At 38.9% G+C, this 12,545-nt stretch overlaps 1 protein-coding gene across 1 annotated transcript in view; it reads right to left on the reverse strand.

Moving 5' to 3' along the window:
* Positions 1 to 12,545, reverse strand: part of PASD1 (PAS domain containing repressor 1) — a 122,926-nt gene that overhangs the window by 14,716 nt on the left and 95,665 nt on the right. The window contains exons 12-13 of the mRNA XM_073798866.1: positions 9,204 to 9,276; positions 518 to 644 (exon numbers count right to left, since the gene is read on the reverse strand). Coding sequence (XP_073654967.1) covers positions 518 to 644; positions 9,204 to 9,276 — 200 coding nt within the window. The remainder of the gene's footprint in view (positions 1 to 517; positions 645 to 9,203; positions 9,277 to 12,545) is intronic.

Raw genomic sequence — 12,545 nt, forward strand, 5'->3', positions numbered from 1 at the left:
TATGTATATATACAGATTCTTTTCCATTATAGGTTATTGCAAGATACTGAGTATAGTTCTCTATGCTATACAGTAGGTCCTTGTTATCTATCTATTTTATATATAGTGGTGTCTTATCAGTTAATCCCATACTCCTAATTTCTCTCTCCCCCCAGTTCCCTTTGGTAATCATAAGTTTGTTTTCTATGTCTGTGAGTCTATTTCTGTTTTGTAAATAAGTTAATTTGTATCATTTTTTTAGATTCCACATATTATATTTCAATAAAAACTTTAAAAAATTAAGTGGGAGAGAATAATACCATTCCGAAGCACTTGAACCATTGATAAGATATTCATTTTCACTGCTCTCAAATCATCATCTCAAAAAATTTACAGAAGATGAAGAAAGTTAGAAATCACTCTTGCAATTTCACACCATTATAAATAGAACATTATCTTCATTTGAAAAACTGTAACTACTCTGTAGGCCACTATTTTTCTTCTGAGAGTCCCCATCCAAATGTCCAAATGTACCCACCTGGTGGTTCAGGTATGGTTTCCAAGGTGGATGTGCTGGAGTCATAATATGTAAAAGACTTTCTTTTAATGACACGAGCAGATTCTTGTGATCCATACTGGTCAACCATTACAACATTAACTCGACCCTAGGAATTTCCAAAAGGGATGGAGAAGATGACATTTCAATTTGGTGACAAAGATATATAAAACAACAAGAAACTGGCAGAACACAAACTTTGCTGCGTTTCACTTCATTTCTAAGATTGTTTCAATAAATTGAATACCTAACACAAAACCATCATGAAACACGTACTTGAAAAAAATTGCTGGAAGATAACAACAAAAAAAGATTATGGGTGCCACATGCTATCCAACGTCAAAACTCAGAAGAGAAATACAGTATAGATGTGTTAAAAGCACAAGCATAAGAAAACTGTGTGCCAACCAAAGGCCGTGGCTATATATATATATATATGCACTGCAGAGGTGCTGGTAGCATGCCGGTGCAGAGAAGTGGGAAGGCTGTAGGAGAACTACCCCCACTGATGGGGCCATTTTTCTAGAGGTCCTGCATGTACAGGCTAGGCTTAGAGAAAGGAGAGGATGACTGGGGGGCTGTTTAACCACTTCATGTTTTTTACACAAATTAAAGTTGAAAGTATTAGTAGCAAAAGTACCTTTAATATATAGTAGCAGAGAGATGGAAGTGGCCCTGGGGAGCTTCTAGTGCAACTTCCCCATTTGATAGTGTCAAAGAGGAGAAGGTCATACAGCAAGTTAGGAGCAGAGTGAGTGATATAATCCAGTGACTTCAAATTCAGCACCACTCTCCCTAACCCTAGTACCTCACTTTAAGCCATTTTTTACTTTAAACCATATACATTATATTCCCATTTAGTGATGCACTTCCATTTCCGTAACAACTGGATCCTTTCTGAATAGGCTGGGGCTCACTGCTCATATGAAATTTAAGTAACTGGTTTATCAGTGAAATCTTGTACATCTCTGCCAAAAAATTGTTTGTTTGTGTGTTTGTTTGTTTGGGACTGGATTAAGACATAGACTCATGCTCATTTTTCCTTAAGGAAGCTGTTTGTTGGAGCACTTTCATCCAGATCAAATCCCAGCATTTGAACTTCAGGAAATTGTGCAACTTCACTGTTCAAGTACATTGTGTTTTGTACTCTTCAAGATAAGCAATATGTTTCTGGGGATGTGGCAATCTTTTCATTATTTAGAAAGATATTCTGCTGGGGTGGTATTCATTGAGATAGGATATGACCTCTCTTTCTGTGTCTTCTTGCTTCTGCTCTTTATCATAGCCATATGTCAATTTAATCACTAGCTCCTTGCTTCCTGGATGATTTTCAATAGAAATGTATATACTTGGGTGTTAAGATGTCCATTTTTGTGCATTCATAATTTTTAGCCCATCAATATAAATGCAGTGAGCTTAAATGATCTCAACTGATGGAATCATGTGCAGTAATACAAAATGGCTTGGGAAAAAACAACGCAAAGAAACTATTTTGAAAGCTAAAAGATTCCAGTTTAAAATACAATTTAGGACGAAGGCCTGAAGATAGTCTTTCAAGAGAGGCAGCTAGAAGCTAAAAAGAAAGATGAAATGAACATGCATACATGGGGGCAGGAAGGCAATCGATAAGCTTTTACAAGTTCAAGAGGAGTTTTGGATTCACTTTTACTCCATAACAGTTTCCATGAACAATACACTAAAGGATTTTAAAGAGAAGCATGGCCTTTGAGGCTAGACACAGAGCAGGCTTCCAAGGCAGCCTCCAATACCTGATGCTCTTGTGACCTAGAAGGGAGTGTACACTGTGGGGGTGGCACTCCAGAAGTATGTCCCCCAATTTTCACATTTTCCCCTTGATTAGCTTAATGTCAAAAGTGTTCTGCCTAATTTTTAAGAGATGCTTGCATTTTACTTTTTGGAAAAAAAAAAGTGCCATAGGGCTTCCAGTCAAGATGACAGATTGAATAGCCATGGGGAAAACCCTAGGTAAAATAGAATAGAATTTTACAAATGCACTCCTTTAAAAAAAAGGACAGAAATAAATTAAAAGTCATAGGAATGATCAAAAGCACGATGAATAAGCTCTAGAGAGTAGAGGTCTACTGGACAACATTGTACCTATAGTCAACAATAATGTATACTTAAAATTTGTTAAGAGGGTATATCTCATGTTATGACTCTTACGGCAATAAAATAAATTTTCTTTAAAAATAGGGTAAAAAAAATTCTCTCTGGAGAATTCCCTGGTGGTCCAGTGGTTAGGACCCGATGCTTTCACTGCCAAGGGCCTGGGATCGATTCCTGGTCGGGGAACTAGGATCCCACAGGCCACACAGTGTGGCAAAATAAATAAATACATAAAATAAAACTAAGCCAAAGCAAGATAAAAATAAATTTTAAAAATTCTCTCTGGATCCCACCACTTCTCCACCTACTGCTCTGTTTATGTGATTCCCTTGAGAGCAAAACTTCTCAAAGGGAAGTCCTCAACATCTCCAATTCCACTATCTTCTCTTAAACCTACTCAATCAGATGTTATCTCCCTGCCCCCATCTATACTCCATCAAAACTTTTCTCCGAGTCAGCAATGGCTTCCAGGTCCTAAATCTAATGGTCACTTCTGAGTCATCAACCTACCTAATCTATCAGCAGTGTTTGGCACTGTCATCATTCCCTCCTCCTGGAAATACTTTCTTCACTTGGCTTACCTCTTACCTCACTGGTCTCTCCCTCTCAAGTCTCAAGGCTGAGTCCTTCTCTTCTCTCTGATCTCTTAACGTTGGGGGTGCTCCAAGCTTAGTCCTTCGTCCTTATCTATATCTTTACTTCCTCCCTTGGTCACTTCATCCAAGTTTTTAGCTTTAAGACCCATCCATGTTGATGATTCCCATATCCTTATCTCCAGGCCAGCTCTGCATTTCCAATTAACTATGTAGTAGGCTTCTCAAACATTTTCAAAACTGAGACCCTGTATTACACCTCCCAACAAACACTCCTAAGCCTGCAAATTCTTCCCACTGTTTTCAAAGTTAATGCAATACCATCCTTCCAGTTGCTCAGGTCAAGCACCTTAAAGTCATCCCTAACTTCTCTCTCTCTCACACACATTTCATCCGATGTCAGCAAATCCAAGGGCTCTATCTTCAAAATATATCTACAAAGAGACCACTTCTCACAATTTCCACTGTTACTACCCTGGTGCAAGCCATCATCATCATCTCTCACTTGGACTGCTGAGACAACCTCCTAACTAGGCTCCCAGTTTCCACTCTTGCCTCTGCTCCCCACAGCCTATTCTCAACATAGTGACTCTTTTTAATAAACCAAACATATCACATCATTCTGCTCACAACTCTCCAATGGCTCCCGATTTCATTTAGAGTAAAATCCAAAATCCATACAATGGCTTCCAAGGCCCTACTTGACCCAACTGCCATGACATCTCTGACTTCATCCGTACCTACTCTCACTTTTGCTCACTCTGCTCCAGCTATTCCTCTAAATACCAGGCATGCTTCCACCTCAAGGCCTTGCACTGGTTTTCCCTCTTCTTGAATTTCCCCCCAGATATCTTCATGGCTAGCTTTCTCACCTCCTTCAATCTTTGCTCATACTTAACACTGCACTCCCCCATCTGTTGCATTTCCAATCCTTTGCTTCCTACTCTTTCTTCAATAGCTCTTCTCACCTTCTAATATATGATTTGTTTATTTACTATACTTATCTTGTTTACCTAAGTCTATCTCCTCCTGTTGGAATGTAAGCTCCTCTAGAACAGGAATTTTTCAGTTTTGTTAACTGATGTATCTACTCCCCTCACCTAAAACAGTGTATGTTACAAAGTAGGTGTTGAATAAATATTTGGTCAATGAATTAATAAATGAATCTAAAATGGCCTTTAAAACCAGGTATGTTTAAAATGCTCAAAAATATAAAGAAAAGGAAGTCATGAAACAAAGAATAGGACAATATGAGAAAACAAAGAGCTTTGATTTGAAGGCAGATGCTTCACTGTGTAGGAAGAGCATAGATATTGGGACCAGACAGGCCTTGGTTTTAATCTGGGCTCTGCCACTTATTATGTAACTTTGGGCAAGTTTTTCAATAGCAAGAATCCAAGATTCACCATCTGTAAAACTGGAATAATAACGCCTTGTAGAGTTACTGTGGGGGTCAAGCACCTAGTCCAATGCTTGACACGTAAGTCCTCAATAAAACTTAATCCTAAGTACCATGTCACGCCCCCCACTCCGGACACCCCTAGATTGAGTTAGGGCTGACCTTCTTAGACCACTTTCTGGATACAATAAGTATCTGCTGAATGAACACATGATTAAGTGCTTAGCACACAGTAGGTGTAAAATCAATGGCAGATGCTTTCATGATTGCTCCCTAACTCAGGTTTGTCCTGTCCTCCTCATTAACACATAATCAGCTTGGGCAGAGTGCTTCTGAGTCTGATATATACTATGGCTCTCCTGCCCCACCCAGCCCCTGGTACATGCTCAAAGCCAGCTCCTTCTAAAGAACAGTCTACCAGCTCCAGGCACAATGGATTTGAGTGAAAAAGCAACCTGATAATGTACAAGCTCCAATTTTGCCACAATGCCTGCGTAGTGCAACACCGTCCAGGAACAACAGATCTCTAGGGATGGATGACAGAATGTCAGAAGCTGGCAACACAAGTCACCTAAACTCATCATTTAAAATAAAGTATTTGGGACAGAGTCAATTAGGAAGAATTTGCTTTGGATTGGCATTGATGCTACTACTTAAAGCCACTGCTGTTCAAATGGTGAGGTGGTGGTTTTGTGGAAAGAACTTTGTTCTCAATACATCGCCTTGTTCTCAACTCCTTGCCAGTTAACAGCTGTTCTCAACAGAACATGCCTTTTTTGAATACAGCATTGTCCATAGTAACAGCTGACAGATCAAAATATGATGATCCCTGGCAGGGGCCAGTGTATGCTTTGTGTGGTTTTCCTCATGTTTCTTTTGCTTAGGTTTAGTTGAGATCCTTGAATCTCTGGATTTATAGCTTTTATCAAACATGGACAATTCTCTGGCCATTATTATTTCAAATATTTCTGTACTTCCCTCTACACTTCGGAGACTCCATTTACACATATATTTGGCCACTTGAAGAGTTTCTAACAGCTAATTGATGCTCTTTTCTTTTTTCTTGTTCTTTTAAAACTTTTTTCTCTTTGTGTTTAATTTTGGAGAATTTCTATTGCTTTGTCTTTAAATCCTCCAATCTACTAAATCTGCAATGTTTAATCTGCCATCAGTCCCATCTGGTGTTGTTTTCATTGCTCAAATTTCAACTTGAGATTTTTCCCCATCTTCCACGTCCCTACTTAAAATTCTGAACATACGTAACACATATGTTAATATTCCTGTCCACTAATTCTAAAACCTGTGTTTGATCTGCGTGAGTTCCTATCGATTGGGCTTTCTCTTCAAGAAGAGTTACATATTACTATTGCTTTTTTTGAATGCCTGGTAATCTTTGACTGAATGCCAAATATTGTTAATTTTACCTTCTGGGGGTATTGGATAATTTTGCATCCTATAAACATTCTTCATCTTTGTTCTGGAATGTAGTTAAATTACTTGATTTGATCCCTTTGGTCTTGCCTTAATGATGTGATAGTCAGAACCAGAGCAATAGTTAGCCTAGGGCTAATTTTTCCCTATAACTAAGGCAAGACCTTTCGTTTCCCATCTCTTAAGAGTCCCTGTCCTTTATTGCCTGATGTCCATTATCTTGAAAACTGTTATTTCATATATTTTTGTCTTTTATTTTTGGCTGTTTTGGGCAGGAAAGTCAATCTAGTCCTGTCACTCCATCTTGATTGGAAACAGAAGTCCCTCAATTCCATAGTATATTGTACAGTTACTGAAATGATTAAATTTGGGACTGTACATAGGTAGAATTTAGTGATAAGTGAAAGCCAAAGGGAATGGAGTATTAGGCAAGCTATCATTATAACTAAGTAAAAAACAGATGTGATGGTAGACTGATACTGAATGGAAATTAGCAAAATTAAATAGCAACTATGCCATTGTGATAAGATTATGATTTTTTTTTAAAAAACTTACCTTTCAATGTTCAAATTACTTAGGTTTTATAAATTTTATAAAGTGAGAATTTTTTTAATCCAACTTTCCTCAGAACATTAAGTTGAAGGAATGGATTCTTCACACATAGCACACTACAGATCCTGGGTAAATATCTGTTGACTGACTGATGAAGTCCGGCTGTCAGCTGTGTAGATGTCAGATTGATGGCCAGAGCTATATGGATGCCTTGGCCTTTTTTCCTAGCATAGCTGAAAATTAGTTTGTGTGTAAACAGAGCACTGCTCTATTTAAATTAACCTTCTTCTACCTCATTTCCTCACTGTTTCCTACTGTCTTGAACAGAATGCTAGGTTAAGCAGAGGTACGTCTCCAGAAGGGAGAAAGTTTTATCTACACAGAAGTAGCTTGTTGAATGAGCAAGAGTTGGAAAATACAATAGAAAAATCAGCACTTCATATTGAAAATATGTGTTCACAGCATCTCCATGTTACAGAAGAACTTAAATACCTGCATAGTCCACGGAACATGAAAATCCTTTCAAGCAAAATCACATGGAAGCCTGAAAACCAAAGTGAGAGTCTACACATCCAACCTGTTGATACTGTTCTTGAAATCCCTTTACCAGACATTTAAAGAGTGCTATAAAAATAATAGAGTGCTTTAACATACAGTATTCATTTGTGCATCTAATATTTATTATGAGCACCTACTATGTGTGGCCAGCCCTGTTCAAGGTATTTGGTGATGTGCTGATGAACAAGAGTACCCTTGCTCTCACAGAAGTTTCATTCTATTGCATGAATACAGACAACATATTAACAAATGAGGTTCCTTTGAGCATTATCATATATCTTTATGAGGTAGCCTGGCAGAGATTATTACCACTCCCATTTTACAGATAATGAAACTGAGGCTCCCCATGGTAAAATAACATTCCCCCAGTCACATAATTGGTAAATGGCTGAATCAGGAATTGAACCCTTATCTTCTGATGTCTGGGTCGTCTTTTCTCTCTGTAGTACTGTCACCACCGCAGCGAACCAGCCTAGCAGATATGTTACATGCACCCATGGAGTGACAGGTAAGGTGAGACTATCCATTGGGAAGGTTTCCTAGGATGCTTTTTCTGTTCTTCTATATCTGTTTTTCTTGCAGTTTGATCTTATCTCCCAGACTAGAATTTAGATCATTGAGGGCAGAACCAGGTGTCATATTTCTATTAATGTGTATCCCTATAGAATTCTCTAGATGAACGTCTGGTGAATGGATAATTGGATGATACATTGAATGGCTTAAGAAAAAGATGGAGGCAGGACTTCCCTGGTGGTGCAGTGGTTAAGAATACGCCTGCCAATGCAGGGGACACGGGTTTGAGCCCTGGTCCAGGAAGATCCCACATGTCGCGGAGCAACTAGGCCCATGCGCCACAATTACTGAGCCTGCGCTCTAGAGCCCGCGAGCCACAACTACTGAGCCCACGTGCCACAACTACTGAAGCTCACGTGCCTAGAGCCCGTGCTCCACAGCAGGGGAAGCCACCGCAATGAGAAGCCCGAGCACAACCACAAAGAGTAGCCTTGTCTCGCCACAACTAGAGAAAGCCCGTGCACAGCAACGAAGACCCAACACAGCCAAAAATAAATAAATAGATAAGTTTATAAAAAAGAAGAGGAAAGGATGGAGGACAATCCAGATTAATTAGGAATTGGGTTCTGCCCATAATGGGCAGATGACTCTGCCATCTCATGATTCTACTCATATAGCCTACAGTAGCAGGCAGGTCACTAACCTCTCATTTCGAAATGCACTCACAAGTCAAAAAGACCTTGAACAATGTCTGACATAGAGCACAGCTTAATTCTTTTTAAAGCTACTACAGGGATCATTCTAAGCATGGCCATTACTGGCTCCCAATAAGAAATGGCTACAAAAAGGCAACTGTGTAACACTGCTCAAGTGCTATGCCCATATGGGATATTTCTTGAAATTAAAACCTATGTAGGACAAGGGAAGCTGAATTTGCCACCCCAAATTATGCCTCCTTGGCATAAGGATTATTTTGAGCTGGTTATGTTTAAGAAACAGCAGACAGAGGAGAAGCTCTGAAAACCAACAGAAGTTACTCTACTGTAAGAGATACTTCCATTTGTAAGTGTGTCTTCCTCTTTGCACCGGGAAGAAAGGGATGAGTTGAAATTTCTAGGAGCTCTTATCAATGCAGAAAGCCAGGACTCAAATCTGCATAACAAGCTTCCCCACAACTGACTCCCCGCCCCCAACATCTTCTTTTATCTTTAGCTGAAAATGGCCTTTAAGCTGGTAGCTTGAGCCATTTTGGAGAGTTATGCAGTATTCCGGGGTCTCTCCCACGTATACAAGGAGATGTACATGTTATTAAACATCTGTTTGTTTTTCTCCTGTTAATCCTGTCTTTTTATTACAGGGGCATCTCAGCCAAGAACCTAGAAGTGTAGAGGGAAATTTGTTTTCTTCCCCCACCTTGGCAACACACATTAACAAAAGAATCAACATTATGGGAATAAGGGTCCAAGCGTTTACTCTATGTACTCAGTGCACGTACTTCTGAGGCAGGAGCATCAGGTTCAGCATGCAGAAGTTCCATTCCAGAGCTGCTTCTTTGGCCTTGAACACTTCTATAAATAAGTGAAAAGACAGATGGTAAACACATCTCACTTGCCATTTAAATCTAAATTCTCTATAATACAATAAAAATGAGGGTCTGTTAAAGAGAAAAACCATAGGCCCCAAATGGCATCGCTTGCGCTAAAGTCCATGATACCAAACCCAGATTTAATACCTACCTAACTTTAGTTTCAACCTTTACCACAATGTAATCTTAATTACAGTCTGGAATTTCCTGGTCAGCACCAATTAAGTAATCTGTCACATGGGTCCTCTCTATCCCCCAAGGGAAGAAGAGGCAACCTGCAGGATTAAACCCTTGACATTACTCTTCTCCCCCAAAAGATGTCCTGGCCTAAAAATAATCCTTTCTTTTCTTTTGCTAATAACTCCCTGGCCCCACCCCTCTTCCTATAAAAACCTTCCATTCTGTACAACCCCTTGGAGCACTCTTCCCGTTGCTAGATGGGACGCTGCCCAATTCATGAATCGCCTAATAAAGCCAATTCGATTTTCAAATTTACTCAGTTAAATTTTGGTTTTTAACAGTTCAAATAAGAAAAAAAAATCTATTTTTCTTAATACATAACATCATCAATCTTTGACGTGTCACTTTTCCTACAGAGAAAGTTGTTCTGCACCGTATCTATAATAAAGTAAATCATCTGGACCCTCATTAGAATGAAGTTTTTTTTTTGAAGTTTTGAACTTTATTTCTTTATTTTTTATACAGCAGGTTCTTCTTAGTTATCTATTTTATACATATTAGTGTATATATGTCAATCCCAATCTCCCAATTCATCCCACCACCAACCCCCCAGCCACCTTCCCCCCTTGGTGTCCATACGTTTGTTCTCTACATCTGTGTCTCTATTTCTGCCTTGCAAACCAGTTCATCTGTACCGTTTTTCTACATTCCACATATATGTGTTAATATACAATATTTTTCTCTTTCTGACTTACTTCACTCTGTATGACAGACTCTAGCTCCATCCACCTCACTGCAAATAACTCAATTTCGTTCCTTTTCATGGCTGAGTAATATTCCATTGTATACATGTACCACATCTTCTTTATCCATTCATCCTATGATGGACACTTAGGTTGCTTCCATGTCCTGGCTATTGTAAATAGAGCTGCAATGAACATTTTGGTACATGACTCTTTTTGAATTATGGTTTTGTCAGGGTATATGCCCAGTAGTGGGATTGCTGGGTCGTATGGTAGTTATCTTTGACTTTTCCCTCTTTCTCAACTCTCTTCTGATTTGTATGAAAGTTTGTTATTACTTTCTGTCTGCCTTTTCTACCTGGTGTATTTCTTGAAGGTGGTGTGCTTCCTTTGAACCTCTTGTATCCCCAGCACCTACCACAGTGAAGAGCATTTACTAGGTGTTTTCATGAATATCTGCTGAGTGCATAAAGGAATAAACAAACTGACCAGTTAGTTCATTAAAATATTTGCACATTCCTCATCCCAGGCCTGCGCAGCTTGACACAATTATTTTCAAGGACCAGCTGAGGCTTCCATCTGTTCCTTAAGAGCAATTAAATGACTCCATATTGACTTCTAAATACTAAATATCTTTATGCCTGAGATAAACAGCATGTGAATGAATGTCTAATATGGTATCCACTAACTACATGTGGCTAAATTAAAATCAAAATTAAATAAAATTTAAAATTTAGTTTTTCAGTCACAGCAGACATATTTTAAGTGCTCCATAGCTACATGTGGCCAGTGGCTACTGTATTAAACAGAACAGATTAAAGAGCATTTCTGTCATCAAAAAATGTTCTATTGAACAGTGTTATATCAAAGGATGCAGTGGGTGTTACTGGACAAGACGCTAACTTTGACAAGAAAACATTATGAAGCAATTAGGTTTTGCTTTAAATCCACTGGCTTGAATACTGAAAATATAAAATAAAGAAAAGCAAAGTTTTCCAAATTCTTCCATGAATTTACATTTCATACTCCTCTATATGTCAATATAGACGGCAAATATTTGACTTAAAATCAGAATGTACAAATAACCAATAAACACATACATTGTTAATGAAAAGTATTGAGGAGTCTTTCATACCTAACCAGTCTATGCATGTATAAAATAGAGGGTTTGCAGTCACATCCATTGCTGGTCTTTGGTTAGGAATGGATACAAACAGAACTTTCCTTTTACAAATTGCATCAGTTAATTTTCAAAAAGAAAGAAAACGATCAAAGAACACTTTCCTAGCTATATTTACATGAAAAGAACAGTTTCTAATTTTACGAAGAAAAGTACCTCTGTCTCATTATGTAAAATCTCAAAATGTTACTCTTAAATTGGGCCCTTAATGTTTTTTACTCTTTTTGAATCTTTCCCCAAGGTTTGATATTCATTGGTTAAGTAGTCAACGCTGCTGAATTACTTTAATGGAAGGTTGTTCTTGGCTCAGAAAAGCATCTACTTCTACTTGCTATATAAATGAAACTGTAAATATGAAAAAGACGCCCCAATGAATACTGTCCTTTCATACGTCAATGAGGCACAAACTAAGGTGTGTTTTGAACAGTTGTGGCACAGAGTCAGGAAACTGATGACAGTAAAAATATAATCCTAAATGTCTCTGCTTGTTTAATTTACAGCCGAGATGATCTAATCTGAAGCGATGGAAGAAAGGAAAACCAGATTTCCATTTCTTGGTTACAGGCTGTGACCAAAGTTTAAGGAGCTAATTTTTAAGATAATTCTAACCAAAGCTACTCCATAGGCTCACAGAGGAAACCCACTACCACCCCATGTCTGAAATGTGACTTCTTGAGTCATGCTGTAGGTATCCTCTTTTCCTTCAGGCCCAACTGCATCTCAGCCATCTCTGGCAACTGCATTAGTACTAGCATCTCCGGAGCCTACCTGTCCCCAAGAGTCACTATGCACTTAAGTGGTTCCTTAGGGATCATGCCTGAAATGGCCTCCTGTTTTCCCCAGCCCCCACCATTGTGCCTAGTATGTCAGAGTTGCCATGGAAGATGGAGAGAATTTGGGGGTCACACACACTTGGGCTCAAACTTCAGCTCTGACACTTCCTAGCTGTGAGACCTAGAGCAAGCCTCAACTTCCCTGAGCCCCAGTTTCCCAGTGCTTAAAGTGAGACTCATAATACACACCTTGTAGGTGTCTTGTAAAGATAAAATAGTGTTTGGAAAAAAGTGCTTGGTAATCTGTACCGTCCAACATGAGCCTCTCAAACGCCCTCATTAGCCATTCTCCCTTTGATCGCTCCATTCCTCTAAG

The sequence above is a fragment of the Tursiops truncatus genome, chromosome X, assembly GCF_011762595.2.
Source record: "Tursiops truncatus isolate mTurTru1 chromosome X, mTurTru1.mat.Y, whole genome shotgun sequence".
NCBI classification, from domain to species: Eukaryota; Metazoa; Chordata; class Mammalia; order Artiodactyla; family Delphinidae; genus Tursiops; species Tursiops truncatus.